The sequence below is a fragment of the Caretta caretta genome, chromosome 10 (genome assembly GCF_965140235.1).
Source record: "Caretta caretta isolate rCarCar2 chromosome 10, rCarCar1.hap1, whole genome shotgun sequence".
Lineage (NCBI taxonomy): Eukaryota > Metazoa > Chordata > Testudines > Cheloniidae > Caretta > Caretta caretta.
In genome coordinates, this window is record NC_134215.1 from 78,056,610 (window position 1) to 78,075,749 (window position 19,140).

At 47.5% G+C, this 19,140-nt stretch overlaps 1 protein-coding gene across 1 annotated transcript in view; it reads left to right on the top strand.

Moving 5' to 3' along the window:
* The first annotated feature begins 1,819 nt into the window (after positions 1–1,819).
* The window catches only part of PLEKHO2 (pleckstrin homology domain containing O2), a 41,363-nt gene continuing 24,042 nt past the window's right edge, over positions 1,820–19,140 (top strand). Inside the window, exons 1-2 of the mRNA XM_048867133.2 lie at positions 1,820–2,192; positions 12,389–12,541. Of these exons, the coding sequence (XP_048723090.2) occupies positions 2,181–2,192; positions 12,389–12,541 (165 nt within the window). The 5' untranslated portion in view covers positions 1,820–2,180. The remainder of the gene's footprint in view (positions 2,193–12,388; positions 12,542–19,140) is intronic.

Sequence of the window (19,140 nt, forward strand, 5' to 3'; positions counted from 1 at the left end):
GTTTGGTGCTTGGATTGTCATGGCAAGATCATCTGCATATCCAAATTTAAGCGATTTAGTTGGAGACATGTCACTTATGTAAACATTAAAAAGGGTTGGCACGAGTACAGAGCCTTGTAGTAGCCCGTCGTTTATGGCACAGGGTAAGCTGGTCTTATTACTCTGTCTGTTACTCAGCATGGTTCAAAGCAGGCAAAGTGTTTGGTAGCAAGGTATAATTCTTGCAGGTTTCTGCATCAGGCCCTTAATCCATACAGTGTCATATGCAGATGACAGGTCGACAAATACTGTGCCAGAGCTTAATTTTTTTTGATAGCCAGCCTCAGTGTGAGTTGTGAGTGCCAGAACTTGGTCACAACAACTACGTTTTGGCCAGAAGCCTGCCTGTTCAACAGGGATAACTGGCTCAGTAAAAGGGCGTATTCTTTTGAGGATGATCCGCTCAAGAAGTTTATAGGTTGTGCTCAGTGGAGAAATCAGCCTATAGCTTCCCAGTTCACCAGTGGGCTTCCCAGGCTTTGGAATGGCAATGACCATTGCTGCAAAGATAAAAACGAGAGCCAACATCATTCAGAAACTCGCAAGCACAACCTGGGGTGCATTGGCATCAGTGTTGTGACCATCTGCCTTGGCGCTTGTATAGTTGGCAGATGAATATTGTGCACCGGTATGGAGCAGAGGCAGCCAGACATGACTTGTTGACACCCAGCATCTCCTAGCAGCACCCACCAGGACTGGGGCCCCACTGGGCTACACTTTGGTACAAAACATTTTGCTAGCCAATTCTTTGGGGGGGGGGGTGTCTCCTACTCTATTCAGCATTGCTGAGGCCTCATCTGGAGTACTGTGTCCAGTTTTGGGCCCCACACTACAAGAAGGATGTGGAAAAATTGGAAAGAGTCCAGCAGAGGGCAACAAAAATGATTAGGGGGCTAGACCACATGATTTATGAGGAGAGTTTGAGGGAACGGGGATTATTTAGTCTGCAGAAGAGAAGAATGAGGGGGGATTTGATAGCTGCTTTCAACTACCCGAAAGGGGGTTTCAAAGAGGATGGATCAAGACTGTTCTCAGTGGTAGCAGGTGACAGAACAAGGAGTAATGGTCTCAAGTTGCAGCGGGGGAGTTTTCGCTTGGATATTAGGAAAAACTTTTTCACTAGGAGGGTGGTGAAGCACTGGAATGGGTTACCTAGGAAGGTGGTGAAATCTCCTTCCTTAGAGGTTTTTAAGGTCAGGCTTGACAACACCCTGGCTGGGATGATTTAGTTGAGGATGGGTCCTGCTCGAGCAGGGGGTTGGACTAGGTGACCTCCTGAGGTCCCTTCCAACCCTGAGATTCTATGATACTCAAGCTGTTTCCCCTGGGGTCAGGAACGGCCACACCCAGTGACACCTCATTTCGCAAAGATGGTGCAGACCCTTTTTCCAGGTCCTCTCCTGCCCGGCACTGTGAGACCCATGGGGGTGCGGCTGGAGAAGAGAGAGTGAAGATGATCATTACTGTGTGCACTGCGGTAGCTCCCAGGAGAGGCAGCCAGGGAGCAGGACCCCCTTTGGGCTCGGGGCAGGGCGCCCACCCACACAGCTAGCCGGGTCTCTGCCCCAAAGAGCTTCCAAGCAGGGTGAGATGGGGGGCAGAGGGGAAGACCAGGGGCAGCTCGGCTCGGCCCTTGGGAAGAGAGGCGCTAAGGGGCCACGCCCTGCTGCTCCCGGGGGTGGGCAACTCTCGCCCTGGCCTCGCCCCCCTGGCCAGCCCCAGCCGCGGCGGGAGGCCCGCAGCACAGCGGGGTCCCGCCCCGCGCAGGCAGGGGAAGGCGCCGGGTGGGGTCCGGGTCCGCAGGCGGCGGTGGCTGGGCGCACGGCGGGGCGTGGGCGCGGGCTGGGGGTTCCCGGTTCCCAGCACCCCGCCTCCTCCTCCTGCGGCCGGAGCGAGCCACCGGAAACCCGACTGGCTGCGAAGCGGGGCGAGGAGGAGCAGGAGGGAGCCGGGGCGGGGGGAAGGCGCCGGGGCCAGGCTGGCTGCACGTCCCGCTCCCCGGGCAGGCGGATCCGGACCCCCCCCGGCCCGGCATGTTTGAGCGCCCGGATCCGGTGTCTGCACCACCAGCCGCGGGGCTCCTGCTGCCGGGGACGAGCCCGTGACTCGCGGCGAGCAGGGGACGCTAGCGGGCTCCGGCCATGGAAGAGGAGGTGAGTAACTGGGGGGGGGCCCGCGGGAGCCGCCCCGACATCCCCCCCCCTTTCCGGGTGGGGGGGGAAGGAGCCCTGAAAACTAGCAGCCCCGCAGGGGGAGGAGAGGGCAGGACGCGGGGGGGGGGGGGGCGGCAGGGCGAAAATCCACCTCCCCCGGGGTAGAAGGGAAGACGCTGCCCCGGAGCCTGAGTTTTCACACCCCCCCCCCCCCCATCCCTAGTTGCATGTGTTGCAATCCGCAGAGTTCCTTGGGCTGGACAGACTCTTCAGCCCCTTTTTCTTTTTATTCTTTTTGGGTGCAGCTCTGCCCCCAGCCCAGCGCGTTGCAGTTCTTAAAAAGCAAAATAGGAATAACAGGATGGAGACAGGGAAAGAAAGTCTGCTCCTTGTGTGTGTCACCCCCCCCGGGGGGGGCTGGCGGGTGAAAGGGAACAGGGGAGAACAGAGGCAGCTCTGACTAGGGCCTGGCCTGGCCTGAAGACTTTTTTTTTTTTCTTTTTCTTCGGTTTTGGTATGCGATGGCATTTGGCCCGGGAAGCGGAGGGTGAGCAGATTGTTGTTGATGGATGATAGGCTGGTAATAAGGGGGAAAGGAGAACTCACTGCTTCTGTGAGAGCTGCTCACTCTGCTTTTGCTCTGACCCAAGCTAGACGCCGGCCCAAACACGCACCTTCTAGTGCACTGGGTCTCCTGGGTGGCACTGGAAGATGCTGTCCCCTTCTGCCAGCTGGGGTTATCTAAAGTGCCCCCAAAGCTCCTTGCTGAATGCAAACGTGGATGGGTTAGTTTGAAACCGAAACAGGAAAAGGGGCACCGGGCATCGCAACCCCCCAGCAGCTGGGTGCCGGTTATCACACGGAAGAGCCGCTGAGAATGGCCGCCCAACATGAACAAGCAAAACACCTAATGTCTTGGTGCCCCAGGTCCTCCTGTTCTTTTTGCGGATACAGACGAACGCGGCTGCTACTCTGAAACCTAATGCCTGTTGCAGTTTCTGCTGTCTTGGCAGTGCAGCAGGTGCAAGGCGCTCACGCTGCTGTAAATCGCTGCCTGATAAAGAGTATAAAGGCCTCCGTTTTTTTAAATGGCAGTCTTGCTGACTTTTGGCTTTCCCATGGACAAGTTACAGAATAGCAGCAATTCATTGGATACAAAAAGAAAAGGAGGACTTGTGGCACCTTAGAGACTAACCAATTTATTTGAGCATGAGCTTTCGTGAGCTACAGCTCACTTCATCGGATGCATACCGTGGAAACTGCAGCAGACATTGTATACACACAGAGATCATGAAACAATACCTCCTCCCACCCCACTGTCCTGCTGGTAATAGCTTATCTAAAGTGATCATCAAGTTGGGCCATTTCCAGCACAAATCCAGGTTTTCTCACCCTCCACCCCCCCACACACAAACTCACTCTCCTGCTGGTAATAGCCCATCCAAAGTGACAACTCTCTTCACAATGTGCATGATAATCAAGGTGGGCCATTTCCTGCACAAATCCAGGTTCTCTCACCCCCCCCCACCCCCCTCCAAAAACCACACACACAAACTCACTATCCTGCTGGTAATAGCTCATCCAAAGTGACCACTCTCCCTACAATGTGCATGGTAATCAAGGTGGGCCATGTCCAGCACAAATCCAGGCTTTCTCACCCCCTCCCCTTTTTTTTTTCCCCCGGGGACACACACACACACACAAACTCACTCTCCTGCTGGCTGTAGCTCACGAAAGCTCATGCTCAAATAAATTGGTTAGTCTCTAAGGTGCCACAAGTACTCCTTTTCTTTTTGCGAATACAGACTAACACGGCTGTTACTCTGAAACCTGTCATTGGATATAGTTTTCCCTCTGGCTTTTAAATACGAACAGCCACACTGGATGAGACCAGTGGTCCATCTAGCCCAGTATCCTGTCACAGGCCAATGCCAGATGCATCAGAGAGAATGAACAGAACAAGGCAATTTATCGTGTGATTCATCCTCTGTTGACCTGTCCCAGCTTCTGCCAGTCAGAGGCTTAGGGGCATGCAGAGCGTGGAGTTGTATCCTCGACCATCTTGGCTAATAGCCATTGATGGACCTATCCTCCAGGAACTTATCTAATTTTTTCTGAACCTGGTTATGCTTTTGGCCTTCACAACACACCCTGGCAACAAGTTCCACGGGTTGACTGTGCATTGTGTGAAGCAGTACTTCCTTATGTTTGCTTTAAACCTGCTGCCTATTAATATCATTTGGTGCCCCCTGGTTCTTGTGTTGTGTGAAGGTGTTAATAACACTTCCTTATTCGCTTCCTTCACACCAATCATGATTTTATAGACCTCTGTTGTATCGCCTCTTAATAGTCTCTTTTCTAAGATGCGCCATTCCAGTCTTTTTAATCTGTCCTCACATGGAAGCTGATCTGTAACCCTAATCATTTTTGTTGCCCTTCTCTGTACTTTTTCTGATTCTTGCATATCTTTTTTGAGATGGGATGACCAGAATTGCACGCAGTATTCAAAGGGTGAGCATACCATGGATTTATTAAGCAGCATTGGTATTTTCTATCTTATTATGTGTCCCTTTCCTTATGGTTCCTAACATTCGGTTAGATTTTTATGACTGATGCTGCACGCTGAACAGATGTTTTCAGAGAACTTTCCATGATGACTCCAAGATTTTTTCCTTGAGTGGTAACAGCTAAGTTAGACCCCATCATTTTGTACATAGAGTTGGGATTATGTTTTCCAATGTGCGTTACTTTGCACTTATCAACATAGAATTTCATCTTCCATTTTCTTGCCAGTCATCCAGTTTAATGAGATCCCTTTGCAACTCTTTGCAATCAGCTGTGGACTTAACTATCTTGAGTTATTTAAATGGTTTCAATTCGTTGCGTGAAACTGGTCTATCCCTATTTTTGTACTTTCAAAGTATGGGTATGATGAAACCCAGCCATTTAAAATGAAACCCTTATTTATGTCATCATACTTCCCAATTCTCTCCGTTTAAGGATTTTGTACTGGTGCCCATCACCATAATGTCTGAGCCTCTGCCAGGCTAATAGATTGACAAAGAGCCTTGTGCTTCATGAGGGTGTCAACTCTTCTCCCATATCAGGCTATGGGAGGTTCTGCTTGGGAAGGGATTGAATTTGGGAAAATGCATGTGGCAATTGTTTCTCTTTCCATGCACTGTCTGTGTTCGTGCATCTTCGACCCATTGCATAGTAATCTGTCTCTTCCAGGATTTATTCTATAAACTACGAGCTTGCAAGCAACTTAAACAAATGTCATTCTTTTTCTCACATCATCTGGCTACAGCATTATTTCCTCCTCCTTTCCCCAAATGAGAGTCTGCTGCCCTTATATGGGCAAAGCTCCCACTGCTAACTGGAATGGGAGTTCATCCTGCTTGAGGACTTCAGAATTGGGCCACGGCACATTTGATGTTAAGCCTTCAAGTTATGCCTTTCCCTACTTCATTTCCGGCTCCAAAACTGTGTGGCAAGGCCCAGGGTGTCTGAAACCTGGCAATAAGACAGTTGGGAGACTGCAGTGCAGCCCAAGTTGGTAGCGACTGAAAGTTATTAACCATGGGCCTACATGAAATTAATCCACATCACAAAAGCCACCTTCCAGCTGGCAACCTTCTTAGCTGTTTTGGTAAGCAGGCCGAGGCCTGAATGAGCTTGGATACTGAACCAGACCAAGAGGTGGTCACCCCCGGTTCAGGAGTGAGGCGCATTGGCAGGGTGCTGGGATGACAGCTTTCACTCCAGCTGCCAAGGCTGCCCCTTCTGTGTACCGATGACTTAAGTTTGCAGTTCCGCTCGCTCTGCACTTTTTTTCTAATGCTAAATTAACACTTCACAGGCCACTTTTTCAAAGACAGCCTCGAATTCTGCACCCACCAGTAATTGCAAATGTAGTTTCATGAGCCCGATCAACCATAGGTGGCAACGGTTAGCGTTAATTGTCTAGTTACCTGATTTGCTGTTACAGTGTTGATAGAAAGCTAAATTAGAACACTTTGGCCTGCAATATTGTATGTGCAAGATCAGAGGCCAAGTTGAGGTCCCCTGGGGAAAAAAAATAGTTTTACCAGATGGCACTAGGGCATTGGTTCTCAACCAGGGGTACGCAGAGGTCTTACAGCAACTCATCTAGAGATTTGCCTAGTTTTCCAAGGGGCTACATAAAAAGCACTAGCTAAGTCAGTACAACACTAAAATTTTATAAGGCTCTATCTACTATACACTGAAAAGTAAGTACACTATTTGTATTCCAATTGATTTATAATTATATGGTAAAAACAAGAAAGTAAGCAATGTTTCAGTAACCGTGAGCTGTGACATTTTTGTATGTTTATGTCTGATTTTGTAAGCAAGTAGTTTTTAAGTGAGGTGAAACTTGCAGGTACGCAAGACGGGTCACAGATTTCAGAGGAACAGCCGTGTTAGTCTGTATTCGCAAAAAGAAAAGGAGTACTTGTGGCACCTTAGAGACTAACCAATTTATTTGAGCATGAGCTTTCGTGAGCTAGGGGGACAGTTGTCTGGAAAGGTTGAGAGCCTCTGCACTAGGATATTCGTCAAAAGTAGAGGGAAGTAGTTCTTGTTAGAGGTGTACTTTTGATTAGTCATAGTTAGTTACAGTTGCTATCTATCTGCTTGAAATGAGATTAGTGAAACTGAGGCAGGAACTTCAATACCTTATGTATAGTTAGTTCATAAACCACCATAGTGATTAAATTTTTTTTTTGCTCAGAAGACATGAAACTTGTGGTTTTGTGAGCCTGAAAATACTGGGAGAGGAGGCTGAGGGGAAGTTAGAGCTGGTTGTTTAAGTTTAAAAAATAAAAAGCCTCTGAAGTTTTCCATCCTTGCTAAGATTTGTAATCCTATGTGACCCACATACCAGGTCCGAGAGCACAGAGTGGAACTGAGGCCCCGATCCTGCAGTCCTTGCTCTGGCAAAGCTCCCATTAACATGATATGCTAATGTTGTCCCTTCTGGCACGAACCTACTTCGTTGCCACAAAAATAGTCCACGAAAATGTCAGATGCTGTTTCTGAGCGGACCCTCCCCTGTTTCACTGTAACAAACATGAATGTTTAGTTATGTTGACGTTTATGCCTGTGACATTACATGTTTCCTTTGCTCATTTTCACCTCTCTCTTGAGAAAGGATTAGACTAGAAGCCAGATCCTGGGCTCGTATAAACTGGTTCACACTAGCTAAGGATCACACCCAATGGGTTTGATTTTACATTCCTGGTACAGTCAAAACTCTTTAGGATCTGATCCTTGGGTCTGGTCAAGTTTTTCTCGATGCCAGGCTGAGGGATGGGAGACTAAGAAGTAGAGCAAAGGATGACCATACCCTGCTCTAAGGGATGGGGCTAACGAAAGATGCCTTGTTTAGGCAATTCGACCCCCTTTGCACCACCGTAGTATCCAAGGAATGCTGACTTGAACCCCTAGTGTTTATGTTTTAGGAGAGGCCAGGGGGCTGGATGGCAAGTTCAGGCCTAGATAATTTCCCCCCGGATCTGCAGGGTGGGCATCTCTGCTCATGGATCTCCCTGCCTGCTTGGAAAGGAACTGGGGGCTGGTAGTCTCCACAGCACCATTCCACTGCCTGTTTATGGGAGCCTGCTCTGTGGGGTAAGGATCTGTGCAGGCCCAGACTGGCAGGGTGCAGGGCTGACCCGGTTTTGGTGGGTCCCACATCATCCCCCAACATCATTCCCTGGGGACAGTATCACAGCCCAGGCTTTATTTCCTTTTCCCCAGAAGCTGTTGGCACTGGGGAACCCTTCTGTAAGGGGGTGGGTCAAGTGTTCTGGCTCCCTTGGGCTATGCGGACAGGGAGCAGGAGGTTTTGGTGCCAGCAGCCAGATGCTAACCCTCCATGTGGATGGCTGCTGCAGAGCCCCTGGGCTACATGCAGATCCTGGAAGTTCTGCATAGTTTCGAGGCAGAACCATATGTGGCTCATTTCATGGTATGGAGCAGACTTGTGCCCCTGAACGATTGGAGGGGAAGCTCCACAAAGGGGTCCTTACAGGGATCCTCCTCCCTCTTATTCCCTCCTTGTGGATTCCAGCATGGAGGGGTCCGTCTAACCCTAACTGAAATGATAAAGGAGTATAGCGAATATCACTGAGTTTGAAATGTTAAAGAACGAGTGGATCCACAGGGAGCGCACAGGATCAGGACTGGTCCTAAATATAAGCCATGAAAGAGTACGGACTGGAAGGTTGTGGCTCTTACGGCACCCCTTGAACTCCAACATAACCTTGCACATTTGCCTCTTATAGTATAAGCTTGATGATGAAGATGAACTAAAACATGAGTAGTAACAGGGCCGGTAGGTTTCTAGGAGAATAAATTAACAGCTTATGTTTTACACCGAACATTTTTTATTTAAAACCACAGAAATAACAGGAATGGGGGAGTTTTCCCTCTGCAGAGCTAAATCCGAGGTCTGACACGTACATCCCTGGATGTATTTCCTGACAACATTGCTGCCATCTGATGGGTTAAGTGAGGATCACGCATGTTTTAATATTCTCTTGCAAAAAACCTGTTAGAACTCTGAGATTTCTGTAAAATTAAGCCCTTGGGGCTGACAGATTCTCCTCCCCGTATAAATCCAGAGCGGCTCCAGTGAACCCAGCAGAATTACACCAGTGTAAAACTGCTGTAAGTGAGATTGGAACCAGGCCCCAAGGACCTATGAATGACATCGAAAGGCAGCTCATTCAGGAAACCAGCATGTCTATATTTGTGCACTAGCTGATGTTTCCTGAAGTGGCAGATCACAACAGAGTACAACTTCCTGGCAACCTAAAAAGTTAGGTAGAACAAACGAACAAGAATTATAATACCGCCTCATTTCCATGAAGAGCTTTGCATGGACTGCCATCCTGTATTGCAGCATTTTCAATTACTATTTAGTGTGATCAAGATGGCACCTGCCTAGTGACCCAACTATCCCAGGTAAATCTCTCTCTAAATACATGCCAAAATACACAATTTCTTAGTATTGGCCTGCTCCAAAGCCCATTAAAATTAATAGGAGCTGTTCCATTGACTTCAGTAGGCACCGGAAAAGGCCCTATATACAGAACAACTCCGTCACTTTCTCCCCCTCTCTCTATTGGCGTGGCTGCCTTCCCTGCAGTTCCAGTTCAAACAAATGGCAGCTGCAATCCAAGGGTGTGTTCATTGTGAGTTGGATGCATGGAAACAGACTTGTTACCAAGGCTCATATCATCTGTCAGTAAATCTCACACTAAGTTTTTGGAACACCTCCTTCTACGCTCGCTCTGTCTGTAATCAGTTCTGGCCATGGGACTATCTGGTTTCGATCTCCGTCCCTGCGCATTGCATTTCCTCATTTGAAAAAAAAAAAAAACGATGGCCAAATTACAGTTACTTTGATGAACTTCTTTCCTACAAGAAGAGTTGCATTTTGTAACTAACCAGGACCATATTGGGATGGGTTGGGATTCTGCCTTCATATTGCATGCTAATTTAGCATTGCTAAGGAGAGCACAAAGCTTCTGTGATTTATCTTAGACAGAACAAGCCTCTTGTCCCAACAGAGTACGGAGGAAACTCAGCCTGTGTTTAAAGTGTCATTCTCCTGAAATACACTGGAGAATTCTGGGTCGGCCTCCCTGTTGCAGTCACGAGTTTGCTGAAGCGCTGTTTGCAGGGGAGTTGGCTCAGCTGAAGGTAGAGTAAGGAATTCCAAATCTCTGCCTGATCCTGCAGAAGAGACTCAGAAAAGGGTCATTTCTCCAACAGCAGCACAGATGAAACAGTGAGAAGCACTGGGGAAGGATGGATTCGGTTTGTGTGGAAGCCTCATCTTCCATTGCAGTGGCTATTCAAGAGCATGTCCTGAAGCTTGAAAAGAGCTTGTGCCTTCAGTGTTTTGTATTTAGGGGAGCTTTGCTGACCACAGACTCCCCCTCCTGGGTTTCTTTCTTCCAGCTGAAAAGCTTATTGGCACCAGATACATTTCCGTTTATTTTTTAAATCATGAGAGTCATTCATCCCCGCCGTTGTAAGTGGATTTGGAAAATGACAGGGCTCAAGAATGAAAAACTTGTGTTCCTTGTGACTCCCGGGACTTGTGATTCTCCTCCACATGTTGCAGTCACAGCACCTGCAGCAAGCCAATGGCTGTGGGACCTGCTTCCTCCCCCAAATCCTGAGATTTTTGGGGACAATCCTGAGACCCTCAAAAATTCCACTTCCCACAAACCTGAGATTAAGCAGGAATAGTTCTGGGTGGGGTACATTGCTGTAAACTGTGAATGAACTCTTAGGACAAATGAGTGGGTTCTAAACCCACAGTCCTGATTCTGATCCCACAGTGGTGGGAATCAGGAGTGACTTCACTGTGGTGAATGGAAGGCAGCACTTGTGTGTGGGAGATGAGAATCAGGCCTTGTAGCTCTGGAGCAGAGCAGATCTATGTCTGATAAACCCATGCAGCCAGCAGTTGTCTGTGAGCTGCCTGCACACGTATACAGTAGCGTCTGCGTGTCTAAGTGGTGTCTTATGATGATGGAACCTAAGACCAGCCTGGGGAATAAGCAAAAAAGGTACATTAATGTAGCAGCAGGGACTAGAGATTGGAAACTGATTTGCCCACCAGTGTTTCGTTAAACACCAAGGCACTGAAACAAAGCAGGCGTGCACAGCCAACATTTGGACATTGATTTTGCTCTTCTACAATCTCTGCCCCTTTGCACATACTTACAACCCCCTTCTTCCCATGTTTTCAATGCCAGGACTCAGACTGACAGGGAGGTTTCCCTAGCGCCAGCTTCCCTAAAGCAGTGTATTGCCTTTGCAGCATATTCCACTGGGAACTGGGGAGGGATAATGCACAACCCGAGCCCCACGGAGGGCCTCCCTTTCCCTATGGGCCAGGGGAGATGTGTGTGCAGTGGGTGCCCTCAGGATGATTCAAGCCCTAGCATCCCCTCCAGCAGTGAATTGGAGGTCTGGAAAAGGTGGCTGTGGGGAGGCAAGGATTGGCGGTTAGATGAAGATGGGGCGGGTGAGGGGGACACAGAAAACTTTGCTTGCAACAGCTACAAATGCCCCAACTAAAAGGAACTGTTGCTTTAAACTTCCTTCTTTTCCTGCTAGTCCTTTCCACTCAAGTTAAAATCAGCACGCTGCAGAAGTTAGCCTGACTGTAGGGAATGAGTCAGTGTGAGGAACAACAGAGTGCCGAGAGCTAAGCCCTTGTTCCTGCTGCCCTCGCGTTGCACGGTGCAATTCAGCCTAGCAGTGTTAATACGCAAGTCTCAGAATGCCGAACCCGGCATGACAGCGGGGCCCGGAATTCCACAGGGTACAGCAGTGCAGCCCACAGCTGACAGCATCGTGTGTCTGGAAGAAATGGCCAAGCTTCCAGGAGAAAAACTGGGCCTGGAGAAACTGCCTAAGAGCGGCTCTGGGCTGGATCCTGGGAGTTGTGGCATTGACTACAATGGGAGCAGGAGTAAGGCCAGGAGATTTTCCGGGTTTCCTAGAGTGGGTTAGGAACAGAGCGGAGTCGAACTCCAGCTCACAACAACTTGAGATGTGGGTGATGTTTTTCAGATGCTGTGGTGCAGGGAGCCCCTGGGATCATGGGAATTTAAAAAGGGGCCCAGGGGAGCAGCGGTAAGGAAAATCCCAGCAGTGCAGCTACACTACTGTGCTGAAAGTGCAGAGAGCACCCTGGGGGCTAACAAGGGGTGTGGTGGCAGAGGCAGCCTTCGCTTCTGCCAGCTCCCTCCTGAGGCGTTGGTTCTGGAGTCCATTCTGCCAACCCCCTCCCCGAGCTGGAAGCTGCCTGAGGGGACCCTGCCTGAGTTGTCCTTGCCCTGCAAGGTGAAAGCCTGACCCCAGCCTTTCTTCAGAGTTAGTGAACGGCGGGGAGTGTATGTCCCTGGCCAGATTGTGACTCCTGGTAAGAGACGTGCGTGGCAAAGAGGACCTGCCAAACTGAAAGGGATTGTAAGAGCACATGTGGGCCCTACGTCCTGCCAGTGGCCTGAGTGCGAGGGGTGGGGGGGCCTAGCACCTCTCCTCAGCAGGCCCTTTGGAATACGTAGCTACTGCTGCCTAGGTCTGGAAAGTGCAACTGAACGTAATCTTCCTTCCCTTTGCTTTTTGTGGTGTCTTTGCAGGGTGTGAAAGAAGAGGTCACGGAGAAACCGAAACGTGCTCCGACCGCAGACAAAGCTGGCTGGATTAAGAAAAGCAGTGGAGGGCTTTTGGGATTATGGAAAGACCGTTACATCCTGTTATGTAAAACGCAGCTACTGGTGTATGAAGATGAGGTACGGTTTGCTCAGGCTTTCCGGAATAAGGGCCCTCTCCTGCATGGTGCGGAATGGGATCAGGCCCTTAGTCGACACTGGATGTTTGTCCTTCACCCTTTCCTCCAGTTCATTTAGTCCCATTCAGTTTCTCAGGAAAAATCTTGGAAAGTTAAATGCAATAGAGAGGAGACAGCTGGTGCATTTTAGAGTATATTGTATATTATAAATATTTTCACCCATAACAAGAAACTGCCAATGTTTTTGCCAAATTTGGAAAAAAAAGAGATTCTGTAAGAAACGGAGCAGATTATCAATTTGGGAGCAGTGGGAAGGAGAGTGGGACATGGATTTTTTTGCTTTTTAAATTATAAAACTGAATTGCAACAGGCTGACTTCCCACCTGCTACTCAAGTGAATGACACAGCCTTGCAGCTGTTTGGCAGCCTTCAAATGTCTGGCCTGCAACGTTTCAAGCTTTTCAGGGTTTTACTTACCCATTCATGGGTGTGGAGTGTGTTTGTGAGCATTTGTAATGCTCCTTAAATGCAGACACAAGGCAGATTTTACTTGGCTTTCCCCTTCTATTTGATCAAAAGCAGGACTAAACTGCACTGGAGTAGGACCTGTTCCTTCAGCCTTTCTCCTGAGAGCCCTTCTATGCACTTCACTGGGATTACTTGCATGCAAAAAGTTAGAGGGCCTGGCTCTAGTTTAATACTCTTTTCAATCAACCGAGAAGTAAAAGCCAAATTAAATCTTCCTCGCATCTGCATTCAATGAGGATTATAAATGCATGAAAATATGGGGCCCAGTCCCACAGAGACTGCATGCGTGAGTAAAGATTTCCAGGATTGGGCCCCATGATTTCAGTGGGATTTCCTGTGTGAGCAAGATTTTGTGGCATCCAGCCCAGAAGTGTAAGAAAATTGTAAAGCAAAGCATGTAAATAAAGTTTGTGTGTCCTGTGTCAGGGCCACTAGAATGGGGAAATATTTTACCAGTTACATTATTGTGATGATTTGAGGAAGAGCAACCCTGAAAATACTTTTGGTTCTCTCTTCCCCCTCCCCCAAATGTGCTACATGATGGAGAAGGTTTGACACAAATCAGTCAAGCCAAATGCCACTTGGTATGCCCCCCGGCAATCACCATTGCCCCTTTGAGGCCATTTGTTCTGAGCAGAGCCAGTTAGAAAATGGAAATCCCCTTGTGCAAAAAAATTACACGTTTTTCAAAGACTGTTCATCCCAAACTGGGACACAAAGTCAGAAATGTGAGATTATTCATGGGAAGGGATTTCCTGAAAAACACCCATTTTGAGAGAACCAAACCCTAATTTTTTTGGCTTGCTGGAGACTGAGTACCTCTGTTTTCTGCCTCCCTCCCAAGTCTGGCTGAGGTCCCCCCAAGAGGCTCTTGGCAGTTTCACTCTCTCCCTGCGGGCAGAAAGGGAAATTGCCAGGAGCCTTCCAGGAGGGCACCTGGGGAGCCACCATTTTAGCTGGGGGGGCCTGATAGAAAAATCAAAAGTTGTTCATCAAAATCAAAATTTTCCCATGCGAAAAGGGCATTTTCCACCAATCCACCCTGAAGGGAAATTTCCAGCTAGCTCTGAAACTGCCAGCACCATGAAGTGCTTTTCTGAGCATTTAAATGAGGAGTTGGAATAAAATGCTCACCAGCAGCCAGAAAGTTAGGCACACGTTTATTAGCTTGGGTGTAGGGGGCGTAACTAGGCCTACGGCTGTGTGGCAAGACATGGGACCCAATTCTGCAAATTGCTGAGCCTCTCTTTAGAGCTGCCAAGTACCCCGGACTGCTGTAGACTCCAGCTGAAGTTTCAAGTGCTCAGAGCCACACAGATTTGGGGCTATAAAGACGACATAGGCTTCTAAACGGGGACATCTTTGAAAACTAGATATACGGAGGTTTTTATCTTCACAGAAGGAAATGAGGCATTTTAAAGTAAGATTAATCTCCACTGACGTTCAGGGGAAGGAAAACCCCTAGTTCTTTAAAGAGGTATTTTATTTTCTCAACAGGGAAAAAAGGACATTTGTAACAACCAGGCACAATATTTTCTGGTAGTGTATCGGTTGTGGTAACATCCTGTAGTAAATTGCATCTGTGACCTTGGTTAGCAGGCTCGTCCCACTGTTGGAAATACAGGGCCATGGTAATATCTATAGGCTGTTAAAGTGGCACATATTGAAGAAGTGTATCTTAGGAGTAGAAATTCTATGAAGTTATGTGGTAGTGTAATAAGACAGCATATGCTTGTGCAGATTTGCTGCCGGGCTACTGAAGGAAATGGCTGTTTTTAGTGAGGCACTTATAAAAAGGTCCCCATCCCTGTAATATGTGAGCCACTCACACTGCATGTCTTTGTCTCCGCAGCAACCCAGCAAGGTAGGGAAGTGGTATTATCTCCATTTTAGAGAGAGAGAACCGAGTCCCAGAGAAATGAAAATGATTTGCTCAAGGTCACACAAAAAGTCTGTGGCACGGGGGGAACTGAAACTGCATCTTCTGCTTCCTGGTGCCCAATCTGAACCCCAGACCCCAGGGCCATCCTACATTCCTTTCCGGTATCTCTCATTGCAGGCCTAAAGAGGAATACAGCTTCCCTTGCTCTTTTGAGAATCAAATAGTTTTAAATGGAATTGCTTGTGCTTTTGAAAGGTTGGGGTTATTAGCCCTAGGAAGTGAAGGTCTCTCCTTAGCCTGTGCAACATGATAGTACATGATTCCTTCCTAATGTGTCCCAAGCCTGACCCGAAGGGGTGAGATGGGAGGTGAGCTTCAAAGGCCTCTCTGCTGAGAGAGGGAAGGGAAGGGTTTTAGGATAGGCATGGCTGTCTATGAAGCAGTAGACCAGGCCCCACCAGTTCACTGGACTTCAACCAGTGACCAAGAGGCAAAAGGCAACACATCCTTTTACCAGCCTTCCAACCCTTCATGAATCAGTAGAAGGCCAGGTTTTCTAATGCTGACCCCTGACAGTTGCTTCATTTGTAGGTCTAAATGCCATGCTTGTTTTTCTGAGTGCACAAGTGTGCAAGCTGCACATGGAAACATTTGTGTGTACAAAGTTTGTGCATACACAATTGGAGGCAAAGCTAAGAGCAGCTGAAAATCTAGCTACGTCATATTGCATCACTGAAAAATATAGCATAAGACTAGCACAAATACTGTGTTAGCATCATTTGTGGTTATCTTCTATAATTTATCTTAGATTGAGATTTGGCAGTTAGGACTTGCCAGTCCCTTCTGAAACATGTTCATCATCTCTTAGCCAGGCTTAGGGTTGTTTTAAAGGGTAGCTGTCTGCCCAAGGCAAACTGTAATTGGCTATCATATTAGCCATGAGCGTATGGTTGGTGAAAATCTCTGGTACCTTTAATATGCTTCAAACTTCCTTCAGTTGATGTGGTATGAAGTTAGGTGTATTTCCTGTATCCCATTTTGGCTTCACCTACATTACCCACACCCTAATCTCCACATGAACTCAGACTGTGCTACCCGAGATACATTTATAGTATATACGTTGCACATATAACAGTAACTTTGGCTGCCCGCATACCCAAACTAATACATACAAGAACATGTATTACATCACATTCTCAGGGAGCTGCTCAGCTACTACAATGATAAACACGGTATAAAGCATATATAGAATAGAATAGAGTTGTTAAGAAATAATGATTCTGACTGTCTTCAAGAGAAATGTATATCCTGGCCAGAATGAAAATGAAACTCTGAGAATTACAAAGGATATCTGAAGAAAATAGACTCCTGTACAGACGGAGGTTAAACATAAAACTTGGTGCAGTCCCAGTACAAATTAGACAGTATCACTCACTCTTGAAATTACCTCTGATCCTTTTTTGTGCAAAGTAACAGAACTAATTTAAAAAGTTGGTGCGTTATGTTATTAAATGTATATCATTTAAGGCATCAAGGAACATAATCTAGCATGTAAAGAACAGGACTGGAGGTCAGGGCAGCTGGATACTATCTCTGGTTCTGCAGTAGACTTCCTGTGTGACCCTGGTCAAGTGCTCACCATCTCTGCCTGCATTTCCCCATTTGTAAAGTGGAGATAATGCATTCCCTACTTCAAGGCTTAATTAATTAAATTACTTGGAGATCCTCAGAAACAGAAATTATTATTACAGCCAATCTAGACATATACTCAGTGGATAGCCACAACTAGTACATGGGGGGCTGGACAAAAATTTTCAATCAAAACTTTTTTTTTTAAATGGAAAAATGGCATTTTCAGCTTGATGAAAAATATTATGCCCATGACAACTTTCATAGAAAATTCTTGATGATTATGTTGGAAAATCATAAAACCAAATCCCACCCCTCCTCCCCCCCCCCCAACACACATTTTGTCATTTTTACAGTTTTGGGCAGTTTTCAGTCAAAGATTCTTGACTGCCAAACACAACAAAATTTCAGTTTTGGGTTTTTCAACAAACATTTGAAATTTTTGGGTGGGCGGGGCAGGGAGGGACCTTCAGTTTTTCACTCAGCTGTACCCATATGATTTTTAAACACACAGTGCTTTGAGTACACGTATTAATGTGTTAAAAAGTGTCCCAGTGTGAACAACTTTCTGCCTCAGGCCCCCAGTCCAGCAAAGCACTTAAAGTTACATCTGTGCTTAAGCTACCTGAGTAATCAATGAGTTTATTTTCATGCTTCAGGTTACACACATGCTTAATTGCTTTCTTGCATCAGGGTTTTAAGTGTCTCATTAATGCCCCTAACCCTAGCCAGTGCAAAAGTGATTTAAAAATCATCCTCTAACACATGTCAAGAGAAAGGAGGATGGAATAAAATTTACCGTCCTGCTGTCACCTCTCAACAGTTACGTGTAGTGCTCCTGAACCAGTAACTGAACAGTATTTGAAATGCCATGGGACATCCCCAAACAGCTGTGCTACAATATAAAGGGAAACACTTGATTGCAGATTAAGGCAGCTGCTGAATTAAACTTTTGAATCTTAGCATGACAGAAAATGGTTTTTGTAACTCTCCTGTGACACGAGAGAAAACCAGAACCCAAGCAGGTGTGGGACAGACTGAAGAGTCCCATTTATAAGAGCAGGTCTCCAGAACTCAGAGGTGGCCTTAAAGTTACAGAAACATGCTGGCCGATCCTGGAAGATGCTATGTGTATATCGCTGCCACAAGATCCTAGGGACATGCTGGCACTCAGCGCCTCTCAGAGTCAGGCCCTTCAATTCTGTATTTCTGCTGTGGACATTAGATAGGTTGGATCTCCTTGTGACCTGGCTGGGCACAGAAAAAAGGCCAGCCCCTTGCCATTGGTAAACTGTCACATTTACACACACAAGTCACATTAAGACATAGTCCAAGCCTAGAATCTTCCTTGGCCTCTTATATAGGGTTTCCTTCTTCATATTGGTCCAGGCTACCCTTTTCTCCCCCTCACTAGAGGGGGTAATTTACTTGGGAAACTCTGATTTCTGAAATCCCCTCTCCCCTATGGGGGCATGGCCTAGAAATCAGGCCTGTGCCCTAGGACAGGGCCTGTGCACAGAGAGTTAGCCCTTCTGCAGTTCTCTGTGTCCCCCATCTGTACTGCACCGGAGGCGGACGTGTCCTCACTTATTCCCTGGCTGTGCCTAAGCCCCAACTCCTCCCCCCAGGGAACTAGTGAAGGTTAAATGCTGCAGTGACCAGCATATTTCCAGAGCTTTGGAGTGGGGGTGATGTCCATTGTAGAGCTTCTGGTCCCTCACCTGCCATGCCTTCCACTCCCCCAAAACCAACTATTCTTAGACAGGAGAAGGGCTTCTCTGGGATCTGGAGGAGGGTGCCTGTCAAACCCTCCAGGCAGGAAAGAAGGGGTGGAGAGATGGGGAGGATTACATGGCCCTTAGAGACATGCTGAGAGCACAGCTGCTGGCATGGAGTATTGCCCACAAGCTTTTTGAGCGAACCTCCCCACAAAGCTCTGCCAATCCACCTTAGTCCTCATCCCCAACAGACTTGCACAGAGAGGCGGCTAACTGGGTGGCAATTTTATGATGTGGGCAGCTCTCCTCTAACAACCCAGCTGAGTTCACCCAGCCTATAGGCACATGTGTTTGACCTCACTCTCCTCTGTCATTTGCTGGCTTGGAGGGATTATTAAATGTTCTATTTCCATCCTTTACAAGTTTGTAATTATATGGCAAGGAAAGGCAGCGTGAGCCCTGTGTCAGAATGCCTGCCATCTACATAGAGGGCTTGATCCAATGCTTAATTTGTGCCAGGGCTGAGTCCCGGCATGGCACCTCTAGGCGTGGCAGTTCAAAGCCCCAGCACCTCTGGGCTTGCTGCATCAATTATGAATGTACAAAAAATTGCTTGAGCCCTGGCACCAATTTCATTACAAATTAAGCAGTGACTTGGTCCTGCATTTTTGGAGTGAGTTGGTTTCAGTGTGAGCAGGAGCAGGTTCACGCTGCACATCAGACGCTGATGCAAATGCTCCCAGTTCTCCCCTCACACTCACCTCCTCTGTTTAAAATGGAAATAAATGCTACTTTCATTACAAAAAATCCAAACCTAAGTTAGGTCCAGACACCTTCACGTAG